This window comes from Orycteropus afer, unplaced genomic scaffold (genome assembly GCF_000298275.1).
Source record: "Orycteropus afer afer isolate SDZICR_OR568_19922 unplaced genomic scaffold, OryAfe1.0 scaffold00006, whole genome shotgun sequence".
NCBI lineage: Eukaryota > Metazoa > Chordata > Mammalia > Tubulidentata > Orycteropodidae > Orycteropus > Orycteropus afer.
The window spans coordinates 27,442,810-27,461,291 of NW_006921593.1; the positions used below are offsets into that span (position 1 = coordinate 27,442,810).

An 18,482-nucleotide genomic window follows, 5' to 3' on the forward strand; every position below is an offset into this window, starting at 1 on the left:
CAATGTCATGAGACAAAGTATATGTGAACCACTGTATGGAAAGTCAATTTGCTCTGTAAACCTTCACCCAAATCACACACACACACACATAAAAATGGTTAATGGACATGAAGTGGTCATGGCCTGAGATTTTTAAATGGCCAATGATCTCATGAAAAGACCTCCCTAGTAGTAAAATGACCTTCAAAAGGAGAGGGGGTAGGATGAAGGGTGGGATAACCACACACCACCCACATAACAACAACAACAAAACCTATGAGATATCTTTTCTCACCTACTAGGTTGGCAAGGAATCCCTGGGTGGTACAAATGGTGAACGTGCTTGGCTGCTAACTAAAAGTTTTGGGGTTCGAGTCCACCTGGAGAAGCCTCAGAAGAAAGGTCTGGTGATCGATTTCCAAAATATCAACCATCAAAAATCCTATGGAGCACAGTTCTACTCTGACACACATGAGGTCACCAGGGGTCAAAGTGAACTCCACAGCAACCGGTTGGTTTAGACTGAACAGGTGATGAAGATTGTAACACCCAGTGTTGGTAAAGGTGCAAGAAAAAAAAGAGCATATTCGTATATGTCTGTATGGGTGTTCTATTGCTGCTACAGCAGACATACTGCCGGTGGAGGGCTTTAACAAACAAAGAGTCTCTTCCAGCTCAGGAAGCTAGAAGTCTAAGGTCAGAGTGCCAGCTTTAAAGGCCGGGTGAAGGGCCCTCAAGCTTGGGCTTCATCTCTGCCTCTTGCTCCTGGCCCACTGGAGTTGGAGGCATCTCTTGACTCAAGCAGCTACTGGCTGCCAAGGCTGACGAACCCAAGACTGACAAGTAAAATGGCACAAGCCCGAGATCAGAAGGCAACACGGCAGGCCACTGGTTCAAGTTCAAGAACAATCCCAAGATCAGCAGGCAAAATAGTAGGCCAAGATTTGGCCAAATGCAGGGTCCAGGCATGCCCATAGCTAGAACTTTCTCAAAGCCTCTCCTTATGTACTGGAAGCAGGTCACCCCCAAGGAAATTCCCTTTCAACTGATGGGCTGTTCAAAGCGTATCCTACCATGGAGGTGACTACCTTATATCAGCTCTCATCAAGGGGATAACCACACCACAACTGCTTAAACCACTCAGAATCATGGTCCAGCCAAGTTGACACACAGCCTTAACTATCACACCATCTAAGGTACAACTATTAGTCTCTTCTCTTCCAAAGCAAAGAAAAATGAAGAAAATCAAAGACACATGGAAACAATTAGTCCACAGGACTAATGAACCGTGCAAACATCAGCCTCCAGGACTAGATGCTGCCCACCTACAACTGCTGACTGCTCTAAAAGGAATCACAATAGGGGATCCTATTGGCATACACATATTGGGTCCTGGATAGAGTGGGAGGAAAAATGTGGAACAAAACTCAAAATCGTAACAAAGACCAGGCTTACTGGTCTGATTGAGGGTAGTAGAACCCCCTAGATGATGGCCCTTAGAAACCTTTCAAACTTGGAATTGAACTCACCCTATGGTTCAACATTCCACCAAAATATTGACAGGTCTATGAGGTGAACACCAGGGAGATAAGCATTTCTTAGAAGAACCAACCATAGGAGATCAAAAGGGCAGCATTTGCCCAAAGAGAAAGCTCAGAAGATAGAAAAGGAGGCACGGAAACAGTAGGCACAAGAAGGAAGTGGGAAGAGTGCTGTTATATGTGGGGGTTGTAATGAATGTCACAAAACAAAAGCATAGGAATTGATGAATAGGAAACCAATTTTCCCTGTAAACTTTCACCCAAATCACAGTGAACAAAAAAAAAAAGAAAATCTCTTGTCAGTTCCAAAATCCAGAAATTATAGGCTATGTTCTCTGACCACAGCACAATAAAACTAAAAATCCGTAATAAAAATGGAAATGAAAAATAAAATACAACTAATTAGAATTAAATTTAATAAAAGTTTATAATTATAACATTTATATGAAAAAATAACTCACAGAAATTTTAAAAAATAAATATATATTTAGAAGAAACCAGGGAAAATACCCACCAGTCTAGAGAATGTATGTGGCATTTTTAATGGTAGAGCAGATGTGCACAGACTCCCTTGAGTTTAATGTATAACAAATCGAGTAACAATAAAATGATGTAAGAAATCATGATTCACTATGTTCTTATGGGGACTGCACAACAGTGACAATGGGTAGCAGACCCTGACTCATATCATTACCACAGAACATTCCAGACGGGTTAAAGCAGAGCACACACATGCATACCCCCACACACACCCACATACCCACCCTTTTTAAAAACCACAACAAAAGAACATAGAAGTGTGTGCTCACACTAGCTACTGAGACAGTGCCTCATGGACAAACATGGGCTGTGGAGCAGACAGACCTCTGAGTTTCGGTCCCACCTAGGAGCTTACGAAGGTGCTTAACATCTCTGAATTCAGTTTCCTACCATCTGTACAATGTAGGGGGGCTCAGGTGGCATAGCGCCTAAGGCATTTGACTGCTAACCAGAAGGCTGGCAGTTCAAACCCACCAGTCACTCCTCGGAAGGAAGGTTGGGCAATCTTCTTCTATAGTGATACCGCCTTAGAAACCCAAGGAGAGGTTGTTATGAGTCAGATTCAACTCAACGACAGTGAGTTTGGTTTTGTTTGGTGAGTACAATGTAGGCAAAAATAATCAGTTCTCAAGAATTGAAGTCACTTCATGGTTCACACCTTAAGGCTCAGTCATATATTTCCAAAGAGCCCTGGTAGTCCCACGGTTAAGTGTTCAGCTGCTAATTGAAATGTCAATGGTTCGAACTCAGCAGCCACTCCATGGGAGAAAGATGTGGCTGTCTGCACCCTTTTACAGCCTTGGCAACCCTATGGGGCACCTCCACTCTGTTCTATAGGACTACCATGAGTCAAAGGTGATTTGATGGCAATGGGATTCTTAGCACACTTCCAAGGAGCCCTGGTGGTGTGACAGTAAGTGCTTGGCTGCTAACCAAAAGGTTGGCAGTTGGAACCCACCCAGCAGCTGCAAAGGAGAAAGACCTGGCAATCTGCCTCTGCAAAGATTACAGCCCCGAGAATCCTGAGAGCAATTCGAAAAGCGACTCAATGGCACCTAACAGCAGCAACAGTGCCCTTCCACGGGGACATGGGTGGTTCAAGAATTCAGTTTCTTGTTCTGTGGTGGCTTGTGTGTTGCTGTGAGGCTGGAAGCTATGCCACCAGTATTTCAAATACCAGCAGGGTCATCCATGGTGGACAGGTTTCAATGGAGCATCTAGAAAAGGACAGACTGGAAAGAAGGGCCTGGCGACATGGCCATCTTTCAAATGGCTGGTGAAAATCCTATGAATAGCAGCAGAACTTTGTGCTGGAAGATGGGCCCTTTTGTTGGAAGGCACCCAAAACATCACTGGGGAACTGCTGCCTCCTAAAAGTGGAGTTGACCTTCATGACCTGGATGAAGTAAAGCTTTCTGGACTTTCATTTGTTGATGTGGCACAATAGCAAACATCCATTAATAATCAGAGCATGGAATGTATCAATTATGAATTAAAAAATCGGAAGTCATCAAAATGAAATGGAATGCATAAAGATAGATATCCTAGGCATTAACCCCAACCAAACTTAACCAATGTCAAATTGGATTCGACTCATAACAACCCCTCCTTGGGTTTCCGAGGCTCTGTCACTATGGAAGTAGATCGCCCAACTTTCCTTCCAAGGAGTGGCTGGTGGGTTTGAACCACCAGCCTTCTGGTTAGCAGTCAAATGCCTTAGGCACTACACCACCAGAGCTAGGCATTAGTGAGGTGAAACGGACTGGCATTGGCCATTTTGAATCAGACAAACTTATGGTCTACTATCCTGGGAATCACAAACTGAAGAAGAATGGCATCATATTCATCATCAAAAACATGTTAACATCTATTCTGAAGTACAACACTATCAGTGATAGGAAAATTCTGGTGGCATAGTGCCTAAGGCATTTGACTGCTAACCAGAAGGCTGGCAGTTCAAACCCACCAACCACTCCTCAGAAGGAAGGTTGGGCAATCTACTTCCGTAGAGATACCGCCTCGGAAACCCAAAGAGGGGTCGCTATGAGTCATATCCGACTGGACGTCAGTGAGTACAAGGAAGATCAGTCAATATGACTATTATTCAAATTTACCCATCAGCCACTAATGCCGAAGATGAAGAAACTAAAGATTTTTGCTGACTTCTGCAGTCTGAAATTGATCAAACATGCAATCAAGATGCATTGATAATTACTGGTGATTGGAATGCCAAAGTTGGAAACAAAGAAGAAGGCTCAGTAGCTGGCAAGTAAGGCCTTGGTGATAGAAACCAGAGACTCCAGAGCCTGCATGATAGAATTTTGCAAGACTGAAGGTTTATTAATTGCAAACACCTTTTCTCGATAACATAAAGAGTGACTATACCCATGGACCTCACTGGATGGAATACACAGGAATCAAATCGACTACCTCTGTGAAAAGAGATGATGGAGAAGCTCAATATCATCATTGAGAATAAGGCCAGGGCCAACTGCCGAACAGACCATCAACTGCTCATATGCTCACATGCAAGTTCAAGATGAAGCTGAAGAAAACTAAAACAAGTCCCCAAGAGCCAAAATTCGACCTTCAGACAAGAATAGATATATGCACACCCATGTTCATCACAGCACTATTTACAATAGCAAAAAGATGGAAACAACCTAGGTGTCCATCAACTGAGGAATGGATAACCAAACTATGGTACATACACACAATGGAATACTATGCAACACTAAAGAATAATATAGAATCTGCAAAATGCTGCATAACATGGATGAACTTGGAAGACATTATGCTGAGTGAAATAAGTCAATCACAGAAGGACAAATGTATTAGTTCATTATTGTAAAAAGTCAAGGAAAGGTTTATATATGGAAGAAAACATTCTTTGTTGGTTACAGGGGTGGGAGGGAAGGGGAGGGAACACTGCAAAAAATTTTTTTAAATATTCCACCTGAATTTAGAGACCATCTCAAACATATATTTGGCTCCTTGAACACTAATGACCAAAGAACAGACGAGCTGTGGAATGGCATCAAGGACATCATACCTGAAGGAAAAGATCATTTAGAAGACAAGAAAGAAAGAAAAGAACAAAATGAGTGTCAGAAGAGACTCAAACTTGCTCTTGAACATAGAGTAGCTAAAGCAAATGAAAGAAATGATAAAGTAAAAGAGCTTATCTGAAGAATTCAGAGGGAGGTTCAAGAAGACAACATAAGTGTTATGATGAAATGTACAAAGACCTAGAGTTGGAAAACTGAAAGGGAAGAATATTGGCATTTCTCACATTGAAAGAACTGAAGAAAAAATTCCAGCCTTGAGTTGCAATATTGAAGGATTCTATGCACAAAATATTGAACAACGCAGGAAGCACTGAAGCAAAATAGAAGGTGTACTCAGAGTCACTGCATGAAAAAGAATTGGTCAGCATTCAACCAACATTCAACCTATCAGGAGGTAGCATATGATCAAGAACCAATGGTACTGAAGGAAGAAGTCCAAGCTGCACTAAGACATTGGGGAAAAACAAGACTCCAGAAATTGACAGAATACCACTTGAGATGTTTCAACAAATGAATGCAGTGCTGGATGCTCTCAGTCATCTATGCCAAGAAATTTGGAAGACAGCTGCCTGGCCAACTGACTGGAAGAGATCCATGTCTGTGCTCATTCCAAAGAAAGGTGATCCAACAGAATGTGAAGTTATTTTTTTTAATACTATTAATATCACACTCAAGAAAAATTATGCTAAAGATAATTTTTTAATGGTTGCAGAAATTAAGCTGGATTCAGAAAAGGGTATGGAACGAGGGATGCCACTGCTAATGTCAGATGGATCTTGGCTGAAAGCAGAGAACACCAAAAAGATGTTTACCTGTGCTTTACTGGCTATGCAAAGGCATAATGTGGATCATAACAAATTATGCATAACATTGCAAAGAATGGGGATTCCAGAACATTTAATGTGCTCATGAGGAACCTATACATAGACCAAGAGGCAGTTGTTCAAACAGAACAAAGGGATACTGCGTGGTTTAAAATCAGGAAGGGTGTGTGTCAGTGTTGTATCCTTTCCCCATACTTATTCGATCTGTATGCTGAGCAAATAATTCAAGAAGCTGGACTATATGAAGAAGAACACAGCATCATGATTGGAGGAAGACTCATTAACAACCTGCAATATGCAGACGGCGCAGCCTTGCTTGCTGAAAGTGAAGACCTGAAGCATTTACTGATGAAGATCATAGACCACTGTCTTCAGTGTGGATTACACTTCAACATAAAAAAAAAAAAAAAAAAATCTCACAACTGGACCAATAAGCAACATCATGATAAACAGAGAAAAGATTGAGGTTGTCAAGGATTTAATTTTACTTGGATCCACAATCAATGCCCTGGAAAATAGCCATCAAGAAGTCAAACAACACATTGCATGGGGCAAATCTGCCACCAAAGACTTCTTCAAAGTGTTAAAAAGCAAAGATGTCACTTTGAGGACTAAAGTACACCTGACCCAAGCCATGGTGTTTTCAATCACCTAATATAGATGTGAAAACTGGACAATGAATAAGGAAGCCTGAAGAAGAACTGATACCTTTGATTTATAGTGTTGGCGAAGAATATTAAATATTACCATGGACTATCAGAAGAACCAACAAGTCTGTCTTGCAGGAAGCACAGCCAGAATGCTCCTTAGAAGCAAGAGTGGCGAGACTTCATCTCATATGCTTTGGACATGTCGTCAGGAGGGACCAGTCCCTGGAGAAGGATATCACGATTGATAAACTAAAGGGTCAACGAAAAAGAGGGAGACCCTCGACAAGATGGACTGGCACAGTGGCTACAACGATGGGCTCAAACTTAGCAATGATTATTGTGAGGAGGACGCAGGATCAGGCAGTGTTTCATTCTATTGTGTGTAGGGTCACTGTGAGTTGGAACCCACTCGATGGCATCTAACTACAACAACAGTATGAGGGAGACCAGGTTTTGATACCCAGCCAAGCTACCTCATCTGCAGCCCATCACCTGTTTGTCAGTGAAAGCTTGCATGTTGCTACAGTGTAGGTGAACTTCCAGAGTACGAGAGACAGGGAGAAAGCTCGGAAAACCAGCCGATGAAAACTCTGTGGATCCCAAGGTTCCGATCCACAACTGAGTGTGGGAATGGTGCAGAATGAGGCAGGGTTCCGCTTCATCCTGCATGGTGTCACCCTGAGCTGATAGCCAACGCCATAGCGGCTACCAACAACAGTGTTAAGCTGACGGAGGGATATGTATGTTTTGCTGCTGGTTTAACATATCTCTTTACTTTGTTTAATGCTGTTAATTGTTTAACAATGGGTGAATAATTCTGTACAAAAAAAAAAAAAAAGAAAAGGATTGATTTTAAAAAAATATATCCATTATTCCACTCCAAGATGTTCAACCATGCCCAGGTGATCTCGGGGCTGGATTTCTGGGGCCCAGACTGAGGTTTCCCGGCAAGTGAGAGAAGGTGTGTGCAGGGGAGAGGCCCAGAGGGAGGCTCTTCTCCCACAGGACACAGCTGCCCAGCTCCTGGCCTGGCATGGCCTGGGGAGCGTGTTATCGCATGAGTTCATGTGAAACCCCATGCCCCAGGGCTCCAGCCAACACTTGCCATTCCTTTCCTGTCACCACCCAGCTCTGCTTGTGCCCATGAGCTCATTGCTATCGGGCCAGTCTTCAGGGGGTCAGCTAACTGCCAGGATAACGCCTTTCTCAGCCTCCTGCCTCTGCTCCATGGTCACCCCCAGAAGACAGAGAGCTCCCCTGACCCCCACTCTCTGGCTCCAAGCTGAGCCTCAGTCCTGAGAAGGAGGTGGGAGGAGTGAATGGAGCCTTCTTGCCCCAGCCCCATCCCTACCCGAGTCATGGCTTTGCCTTGGTCTGGAGATGGCTCAGCCACTGCGGCTAGGCAGACCTCACCTGGACTCCAGGCCCTGCCCACATCTCAGCCACTGTCTTGTCTGTCTTTCATCTCAGAAATTGCAGCCAATCTGAACCCAGGGCCACCTCCCAAGTGGCATCAGTTAGAGGAGGCATTGGAGCTGCCAGAAGCTGCGGGGACCCCTTAGCCCAAGAAATGGAGGCTCTGCCCTGTCTGGTGCTGGCCTCCAGTGTCTGGCAGCCCCCAGGCCCCCTGCTGGCTGGTTTGGGCAAAGCCTTCTCCAGGTGAGTCAGAGCTGGCTTGGCCATCTGGTCTCATGTACAAGGGGCTGCCCCAGCCCTAGGAAGCCAAGATGGGACCCAAAGGCCCTGTTCTAGGGACAACTGAAGAGACAAGGCTCTTCTGGGCCTTGCTCTCCCCCTGTGAGTTTCACCCCTTGCCTGGCACGTCCAGGTATCCCCCACCCCACCAGCCAGCTCCAGCCATAGACCACCTAACTCATGCTGGCCACCAAGAGGGAAGGCTTCCTGACACCAGAGCTCCCTGTCTCCCCGTCCCTTATAGCCACAGTTCTCCAACCTATCAACCTTGTCCTTCTCAGACCTCCCAGAAACTAAACAGAAAAGAATGGGAAGGGGACAGTGAGACCCAGAGCCATGGCTGCTGACAGATATAACAAAGGCCCCAGAGCTGCGTGGTTCCCTGCCAGGCCGCACACCACATTCCCACGGGAGGTGTTCAGCACAGGGAGGAGACAGCTGTCTCTCTCGGCAGATGTTCCCGCGGGGAAGCAGGCCGCTCACTCCCAAGCTGCTCCCACAACTCCCTGGAGTTTGGCCAGCTCCCTGCTAGGCCCAAGCAGCCTGCCCAGCCCCATGTGAGGCCCCTGGTCGGGCTGAGGGCAGGTCAGTCAGCCTCCTGGCCTCCAGGGCCTCAGCTCACACTGAGTGGCTGGGCTGGGGCCCACTTTGCCAGCACCTTCCTTCTGGGGGTGGGCAGAGTCCATCTCCATCACTGCTGCCCCTCTGAGGCCTGGCACAATTGCTGTGCACTTACTGAGCACCGACTGGGTGGCAGGCAGTGTGCAGGGAGCTGGGTCACTGGGGTTGTTAGCTGCTGTGACCCCCACGCATGGTGACCCTACGTGTGATGTTCTGTTGTGCTCCACGGGGTTTTCAATGGCTGGTTTTTGGAAGTTGATCACAGGCCTTTCTTCCTCCTCTGTCTTAGTCTAGAAGCTTCACAGAAACCTGTCCATCATCCCAGCCACACAGAAGCCTTCTCTGACAGACGGGCGGTTGGCTGTGCAGCAAATGCATCACTTAGGATTCGATCCTGGGTACATAGAGCATGGAATTCTACCACTGACCCACTGTTGCCCTTGACTGGTGTGAGAAGAAACAAACCCACTGCCGTGGAGTCATAGTGACCCTTTAAGACAGGACAGAACTGCCCCATAGGGCTTCCAAGGCTGTAATTTTTATGGAAACAGACTGTCACATCTTTCTCCCATGTTGTCACTGGTGGGCTCAAACCACAACCTTTCCGTTAGCGGTCAAGTGTTTAACCACTGTGCCACCAGGGCTCCTCACTATCGGGGTCTCAACTCACTGCCGTAGAGTAGAATCCAACTCATAGCGACCCCTCCTTGGGTTGCCGAGGCAGTATCACTATGGAAGTAGATTGCCCAACCTTCCTTCCGAGGAGTGGCTGGTGGGTTTGAACCGCCAGCCTTCTGGTTAGCAGTCAAATGCCTTAGACACTACGCCACCAAAGCAGAAATTCCCCAGGAGCTGACAGAGGGAGAAAAGAAAGCCCTGGTGGCGGTAGGCCGTGCCGGCAACATGCCGGGGGTGCCTGGAATGCAGAGCTGAGCCCGATTCTGCTGAACAGGGGAAGCTATGGGAATCGATATGCTGGGTCCCAGGGAAAGCGTGGCACCGAGCTCAGAAGGCGCTGTCATCCCACTTGAAAGAAGGATTCCTAGGCCATCTCACCCCATTTCCGGGCTTGGCCAGGCCCTTCTGCCAGAAACCAGCCTGTCCTAGAGATTCTTGGACACTGGTCCTGAGGGTCATACACCCTTCTCCAGCAGCCTCACCTCCCAGAGGGGCTCAGTGAGCAACCTCGTCATCTGACCGCTGCTCTGTGGCGGTGCAGTCTGTGGCCGATGAGGACCCAGGGGACAAAGAGAAGGTGACGTGTCCTACGTCCAAGAGGGGTCTGGCACTTGCTGGTACAGGGCCAGGGTGTCCAGAGGTGACACTTAGTTCCTTTGAGCCCAAATTCCGTCAGAGTAAAGGGAAGAGGCAGGACGAAACCGTCTGGGTGTCTGTGTGTGACACTGTCCTCGAAGTGAGGCACCCAGCACACAAACTCCCAGCGCTCCCACCCCGTTCCCTGCTCGGCTGCCACCCAGCCTCTGGGTTTCCTCATAACACATCACTCACCACGCCGAGTTTCTGTGAGCTCAGGAGAGCCTATTCTGCTTCAGAAACACATTTGAAACTAATGGGGTAAGAAGGTGCTGAAGTCAGAAATATTTGCTTAATCTAGTCATGCACACGAGTGTGCTACATTCGTCTTACCTAAGTTAACTGCTTATGTTCAGCATCGTTGCAACACGCCTGACACATGGCTGGGGCCTGCGCAAGGCACATGGGCCAGAATCAAACCCATTTGGCCTCATCCTTCCCAGACCTCCCAGAAATTAAACAGAAAAGAACAAGAGGAGGGTAGAGCGACCAGGCTGCGGGCTCCGGTCAGGAGCTATCTGACTCTAGACAGTCAGGGTCAGGTTTTCAGTCACCACCATAAGATGGTTCCAACTGTGATTGTTACAAGGCAATGCCAGCAGAACGTGCCTGGGCCCCATCGCTGCACATGGTCCTGAGGCTCCACTTGGCTGGGTCCAGAGGAGGCACCTTCTGCTCCTTTGGTTTTTCCTATCATCCTCTTTTCCCTTGAGCCATCGCTGAAAATGTGGGGAGAAGGTGAGGATGCCCCTAGATGTCCTCACCCTCCTATCATGGCCTGTGGGGCAGAGGGGTCTGGGCACACCAGCTGTTTCAAGAGTCAGTGTTGGAGAGGGGAAGTGGTGGGCACCAGAGGCCTGGGTTACCCTGGCGCCATGCAGGATGCTTACTCGTAAGTGACAGAGACTGACCCTGGCTGAGTAGGAAAGGAATTTATGAAACTGGCACAGAGTAGCTGGACTTGAAATAACCCAGGAGAATCCCCACCATCAAGCCACAGAACAGGTCTGGTGAAGAGCTCGGTGCCGCCATGGACACTGCATTTATGATGACACTTGTGTCAATGATAACCCTGACACAGGACACTCGATGCTGCCACCATCCTGTCTCGCTCCTGCTTGAGTTCTGGCCATTCCCATTTCAGAAACTGACCCCTCACCAGAGAGCACTTGGTGGTCTCATACTCATGAGCAGAAATTCATGGAGAAGTTTCTCTCTTTGGAAACCTAGAGACGTGGCTAACCGGTGGCCCTGGAGCTAACAGGGCCTTAACCCCCTGAGTTCAGGGGTTTGCAGGAGACACTAGGAGCCCCTATGTCCTCTCCTTCAAAACTGTGCTGCTGTTTTTGTTAGTTGCTCTCCAATCGACTTCAGCTCATGGTAAACTCCAACTCACTGCCACTGAGTCGATTCTGATTCATAGCGACCCCTTTTGGGTTTCTGAGGTGGTAAATCTTTATGGAAGTCGATTACCCAGTCTTCCTTCCACAGAATGGCTGGTGGGTTTGAACCACCAACCTTCTGGTTAGCAGTCAAATACCTTAGGCACTATGCCACCAGAGCTCCTCTGTGGTACATGGTACAATACAACAGAACATTGCCCCATCCTGTGCCATTCCCATGGCCGCTGGCATGTTTGAGCCCATTTTTGGGTCCACTGTATAATGTCTTCCAAGCTATAAGGACCTTCCAGGATTATTAAACAAAAAACAAAAAACAAAAAACCTCACTGCCATCTAGTCAATTCGACTCACAGCAACCCCTCCTTGGGTTTCCAAGGCGGTATCTCTACGGAAGTGGATCGCCCATTCTTCCTTCCTAGGAGTGGCTGGTGGGTTTGAACCGCCAGCCTTCTGGTTAGCAGTCAAATGCCTTAGGCACTACGCCACCAGACAGTATTCTACTGTGATTCATGCAGTTTTCATTGGCTGATTTTCAGAAGTAGATCTCCAGGCCTTTCTTCCTTGTCTGTCTTAGTCTGGAAGCCCTGCTAAAATCTGTCCCCCACGGGTGACTCTGCTAGTTTTTGAAATACCGGTGGCATAGCTTCCAGCATCACAAAAATATGCAAGCCACCACAGTACAACAGATGGTGGCCTTCACAAAGACTTGAAGACTATGTTGTTGTTGTTAGGTGCCATCAAGTTGGCTCTGACCCACAGCAACCCTGTGTACAACAGAACAAAACATTGCCTAGTCCTGTGCCCAAGACTGTGGCCTCCACCAAATCTGAGACAAGGACTCTAAGACTAGACAAGAGACCCCTTCCTCGACGTGCAGACCAGGAAGGTGGGCCCACAGCAGGAATTCCCAGAGGAGCAAAGGAGACACTCTCTGCTTGGAGAAGCTTCAGACGATCACCATTTTGCCAGAGCCCAGCCAAGGCGAGTCCGGGTCCCCAGGGCACAGAGCCTGGCAGCAGAGTCTACCCTCTGCAAACATCTGGTGCACGCCCCACGCTGAGGCTGGGGTGCTGCACTGTCTTTGCTGAGGAGGACCCTCTCCCTCACCCTCCTGCTGATGCTCAGTGTTTGGGCCACAGCCTCTGCCCCCTCACCAGCCAGACAGGGAGAAGTCCCTGGCCCTTCAGGAAACTGTACCTATCTGTCCAGGCTCAGGAACCTTTCCTGTGCGTTATTCTTCTTGAAAAGGGAGGGGAAAAAAAGGAGGGATAAACTCTGACGTCATGGGCCTGTGAGTACCAGCAGAGTTGGAGGCCATCTGGAGCGGGTGCTGGGCAGGGCCCCTGGGAAAGGGGAAGAAGGCAGCTGGCAGGTCAGGTGGGGGCGTCCCGGGGCCAGACGAAGACCTCATGGCACGACGAGGTTAAGCTTTCCTGGAAGTCCTGGCCTGGGAAGGATGGATGACGCTTCCTTGGCCTCTGGCTTCCCTCCTAAGGCCAGACCCCAGAGGTGCGGGGCTCCTGGGGCAAGGTGCCAGCTCCATGAGGCCTCCCTCACCACCGATCCTGGGGAGTCTGGGGGCTCAGCGTCTTCCGTCCTAGGGGTGTGGGATCCCTCTTCTGCCTCAGCTGCTTCCTTCGGCCCCTGTGCAGGCCTGGGGAGCCTCCCCCCACCCGGGACTCCAGACTCTCTCTGCCCCATCTAGGAGGCAAAGACGCCTTTTCTCAATTACAGGTGGTGAAATGCACGGCCCCGCACAGGGACGGGACTTGGCCAGGGTTCTCCTGCAATTTTCCCGCTCACCGCCTGTTTAGTGTCCTCTCTAAGAAGTTGTGCAGCTGGAAGAGGCCCCTGGGATGAAATAATTGCAGAGAAAACAGATGAGCGGCTGAGAACCGCCCCCCTCTCCTGCGTGCCTGAGCACCCGTTGTGCCTCCCTGGGGCCAGGAGGGGGCGCTCTTTAAGGAACTTGTCCCCACCTCCTGGGGGAGAGGGCAAGACAATCCAGACACAGGCCCCTTTGCCCAGGCCTCCCAGAAGCCCTCAGGCACACTTTCTAGCCGGAAGTACCTTCATTAGATCTCCTGTCAGGTTCTGCTAGCTGCCTGGACATCGAGTGCTGCCAAGGAAGGGCCCCTGAGTGGCAGAGGCCTGGAAGAGGGGAAAGAGGAAGGAGGAGCCCACAAGAAGGCTGACTTTTCTCTCCTGTCCCAGCCTTTCAGAGGCCAGAAGGGAGAGGGCCTTGCGACCCTCTGAGACCTGGGGCCTGGCACACTTGAGTCTGTCTCTGATCCTCCACACTCCTTGCTCCTTTGCCACCCCCACCCACGCACCCCAACCCACCACTCTCCTTTCTTTCTCTCCATGGCCTCCTCTCCCCCAGCAGGCTTGCTTGCCTTCCCCACTCCCAAGAGCACTAGACTCCCACCCCCGGAAGACAACTCCACCACCACCACCTCCCTAGCACATCTCCTGCCTCCAGAATGCCACAGACCAGACCCACTGCAGACCGGCCTCTCTCCCAAGCCCAGCTCCTCGGGCATCCCCACCTGTGATGGAGACCCTCTGCTGTCCCTACAACTGGCATGCAGAATGTGGGCGTGATGCCAGCCTTCCCATTTCCCTCAGTTTCTCATGGTGGCCCTCTGGCAGGGGCTCTCGTTGGACTTATTTTCTCTGGTCACCCATGGTGGCCCTTTCAGCCCAAGACACTGAGGGAAACACAACTGACCCACAAGGAGTTGGTCTCTTTCCCACGTAGGCCTCCCTTCGTTCCTCCCTTCTCTCCTGTGCCCACTGGCCCTGTGTTCTGGCTCAGGCCAGCCTTGTGCTTTTCCAGGAAGCCTGCCTGCCTGCCACTCCAGGCTGGGGGCGGGCCCTTCAGGGGTGTCCACAGCCCTATACGCTCCCCTTGTCCCTGTCCTTTTCACCCTACAAAGCCAGTGGCCGTTTCCAGGGGTTCTTCCTGCTGGAACCAGCTCTGGAGTGCCAGGTAACTTTCCTCGTGGGTGCAGTGCAGGGTGCCTGGTGCATGTCAGGGACTCAGGAAGTGAGAGTAGTCAGAAAACAGGATTCCCCAGAATGACCAGGTCCCTGAGGCCCAATGGCCTTTCCCCTCCTTTGCTGGCAGGAGGAACCGTAACGCTGAGCATACTGTAAAGTGCCATCGAGGGCCCTGCTCAGCTGTGCATGGGTCCGACTCTTCCAGCCAGGTCCCTCTCAACATCCCATGAGAGAAAAGCAACAGGGAAGGACCAAGGAGGGAGAGATACCCTCCTCTGCAGTTCCCCCTTGCAAGAAAACCAAAATCCCCTTGGGGTGTGAGGCAAGAGGGCAAACCTTAAAGGCAACATCTTCAGTGTCCAAGTCAATCATGTGTCACTTTCTTCCCTCGAAGTCCTTCCAGCCCAACCCCCCACAGACTTCTACCCATCCCCCTCCCAGGCCAGTGAAGTGGGGCAGCCCACTGGCCAGGTATGGGGGCCCGCCAGACGATTCCCCTTCCAGAGAGGGGAGGGGAGGTCCAGGCTGTTGGCTCTGCCCTCTCTGGGTGGGAGGGTAAGGGATGTCAGGTGTTTTCATTCAGGCTCAGAGCTCAGAGGGAGGATCTAGGTATTTGCTGGTTCCCCGGGAAGTGCATCCAGGAAACACAGAAGACTCAGAAGAACGGCCAACAGACATTCAGGCAGAAGGAGGTGATACTGCGGCACTGGAAATTTCCATTCTGTTCTTAATGAGGGGCTTGAGGGTGTGTGGCTGCTGCCCCCTGGAAACCCCAGAAACCAGCTCTAGAGTGAATAGCTGGGTTCATTCAACCACTATAAATAAAGCAAGTCTCAGAGAGGTTGCGATGGTGACATTCCTTCATCCAGGAGGCGGAGAAGGAACTTCCACAGCATATCCCAAGCTCCCTCTCCTCCTTTAGCTTTTTTTCCTTTCTCCTTAAATGAAAGAGTGGTACCACTGTGGGTGTTAAGATAGAGAGGCAATCAGGGCAGGCTACCTGGAAGCGGTGGGTCAACAACCCAGGAGCCACACAGGGTGCCCTGTTGGTGTCTAGATGCTACAAACTCAGCTCCCCGCCCCCAGAAAAAAAAAAAAAAAACCTCACTGCCATCAAGTCGATTCTGACTCATAGCGACCCCCTTTGGGTTTCTGAGGTGGTAAATCTTTACGGAATTAGATTGCCCAGTTGTCCTTCTGCAGAGAGGCTGCTGGGTTTGAACCGCAAACCTTCTGGTTAGCAGTCAAATGCCTTGGGGACCCAGGGCCCAGTTGGTCCACAGTTTCCCATTCAGGGTGCAGGAGCCGGAAGATGTGAGTCAAGGGAGGGGCTGAGGTGGGAACAGTGATGTTCTGCTTCCCTGGTTGCAGTGCCAGGCTGCCAGGTTGCAGAGAAAGCCACAGCCGGGCAGCTGGTCCCGAGGGCCCTCTTGACTCCAGCCTTCCTCCAGGCTCAGTGAAGCTTCCTCTCCCTTTTTCAGGCTTTTTGCACATCCCAGTTCCTGAGTCATGCAGGGTGGTCTTCACACCTGGGTACTACCACCACAGTTATTCTTCCCTCTCCAACCCAAGTCCTGCTCCCAGGCAGCTTGGCCATTCATACATGTACCGCATCTCAACCAATTCTTGGGACACTGGGCTTCCGGTCTCTGTAGTCCATCCCCAGATGGACTCCTGAGGGCGCAGAAGCCTTGCCCAAGGAGAAGGAGTCAGGAGCTAGAAGGGTGTGTGGCCATGTGGGGCCCCTCTATGACCAAGAACAAAAAGGTGACTTCCCAGGAGCGGATTGGGACTGGATGAAGCCCCCCCCCCCAGCCTGTGCGGGTGCACAGGACGCTGGAGCGCATCCTCACGCTGCTGGCAGGGTCCGCAGCACCCCTGCCCGCGCAGACCAAACCCACCAGCCAGCTCCGCCCTGGGGACGTTCTGCGTGGCGACCTGAAAGTGAGCTCGGAGCCACGGCAGGGACACAAGCTGCGCCGTGCACGTGCACCGTGGTACCCTATCCCAGGCCTGCCCTTGCAGACCCCTCTTCCCGTCTCCACTCGCACACACACACTGGCTCGAGAGTTGCACTTTTCATGCAGAAGACTGGCGCTCCCCCCTGCGGTTCCGGCAGAGCCCGCTCTCCTGGCGCCTGTCGCGGAGACCTTCGGCCGGGTCCTCTGCCGCCCCTACACAACCGCGTAGGTGCGGTCGAAGAGCCCGCGACCAGCAGGCGGAAGGCTGAGCCGAAGTCCCGGCTCGCGCCCGTCAGGTGCCCAGGGACTAGTTTGGCAACAAGGCAGGTCTGCATGGATACCCAGCTCCACTAACTTTCTAAGTGACTTTGGGCAAGTGATTCATTCCTCGGAGACTGTCCTTGCACCTGCAAGGAGAGAAACTGGTCTCTCCTAGGTGGAGAGCGGGTGCTGAGGCGTGAATACGGGCGCAGGGCCGGACGCACGCGGCTGGGCACGCCAGGGCGCGCGCGCTGCAAATGGAACTCCCTCTCGCGCGCCGCCTTACAGCTCCAAGTGCTGCCCCGAGCCAGCCAGCAGCTCCTGGGGTCCCTCGGGGTTGGGATAAGGGTGGAAAGGAGGAGGGGGAGCCCCCGCGGACCCCTCCCGGCCCTGGCGCGGCTGTGTGCACCGTGCCATTGGCCGGGACTGCCGGGTGGGCGGGCGGATGACATCAGCGGCCAGGTTGGATTATAAAGGCGGGAGCGCAGCCGCGAGCTCAGAGCGCACCCAGCCGGCGCCGCGCAGCACTGGGACCCGCGCCTGCCTGCAGCCCGGCCAGCCGCTCCGCGCCCGCCCGCTTTCCCGCCGGCCTCGTGCGCCCTCGACCCAGCGGGCACCATGCACCTCTCCCAGCTGCTGGCCTGCGCCCTACTGCTCACGCTGCTCTCGCTCCGGCCCTCCGAAGCCAAGCCCGGGGCGCAGCCGAAGGTGGGTGCTGTCGCGGGGATGCCGGGCCTGTGAGGGACAGGGGGCCCGGGAGGATGCGGCGCGCAGGGGCAGAGAAGCCGGCCCTGTCCCCCTAACTGTGCGCGGTGAGAGCCGGGAGCCCTCCAAGCCCTGACTGGAGATGGACTTTCCCAGCCTCAGAGACATAGAGAGGCGCAGCCCCCGGCCAAGTGCAGCCAGCGGGCGAGGGGCGAGAAAGGGGAGGACAGGGGTGTCCCAAGGGCGGATCAGCGCGGCCGTGTGGCAGGTGGATACGGGCCGACTTGTCTGGCATCGCAGGTGACAAACTGCGCTGTCTGATGCGTCTGGCCGGAGTATCGGGGGACCCGCAGGGCCCCAGCGCTGCCGCCACGCGTCCCTTCACCTGCTGCCTCTTTTCCTTAATAGGTTCCACGCACCCCGCCGGGGGAGGAGGTGGCCGAGCCCCAGGCTGCGGGTGGCGGTCAGAAGAAGGGCGACAAGGCTCCTGGGGGCGGCAGCGCCAACCTCAAGGGTGACAGGTCGCGACTGCTCCGGGACCTGCGCGTGGACACCAAGTCGCGGGCAGCGTGGGCCCGCCTACTGCACGAGCACCCCAACGCGCGCAAGTACAAAGGGGGCAACAAGAAGGGGTTGTCCAAGGGCTGCTTCGGCCTCAAGCTGGACCGGATTGGCTCCATGAGCGGCCTGGGATGTTAGTGCGGCGACCCCTGGCGGCGGTGAGTACACCAGGCTGGACGCCCTGCGGCCGGAGCCTTATTGCCAGACCCAGGCCTTATCCCCATCGCGGGCCCGGTCCCCTTTGATCCTTGGGCAGCCCTTGCAGCGTCCTCCCCCCCCCCGTCTCTAGGCGGCCTCTAAAGAGGAGTCAGGCCCCGGGAGCTGAGTGTGTGTTCCTCACTGAGCAGGTGCTTTCA

General features: G+C 51.8%; 1 protein-coding gene across 1 annotated transcript; it reads left to right on the plus strand.

The window, feature by feature from the left end:
- Positions 1–17,478: 17,478 nt before the first annotated feature.
- Positions 17,479–18,264, plus strand: NPPC (natriuretic peptide C). The gene is made up of 2 exons (XM_007941914.2): positions 17,479–17,568; positions 17,974–18,264. The coding sequence occupies exons 1-2, from the start codon at positions 17,479–17,481 to the stop codon at positions 18,262–18,264; spliced, it is 381 nt and encodes a 126-aa protein (XP_007940105.1).
- The last annotated feature ends 218 nt before the right edge of the window (positions 18,265–18,482 follow it).

Bases quoted from the DNA above. Each gene is read 5' to 3' on its own strand.
- NPPC (XM_007941914.2), top strand. From the start codon at position 17,479: ATGCACCTCTCCCAGCTGCTGGCCTGCGCCCTACTGCTCACGCTGCTC. The intron at 17,569-17,973 runs GTGGGTGCTGTC...TTTCCTTAATAG, and splicing joins AGCCCGGGGCGCAGCCGAAG to GTTCCACGCACCCCGCCGGG.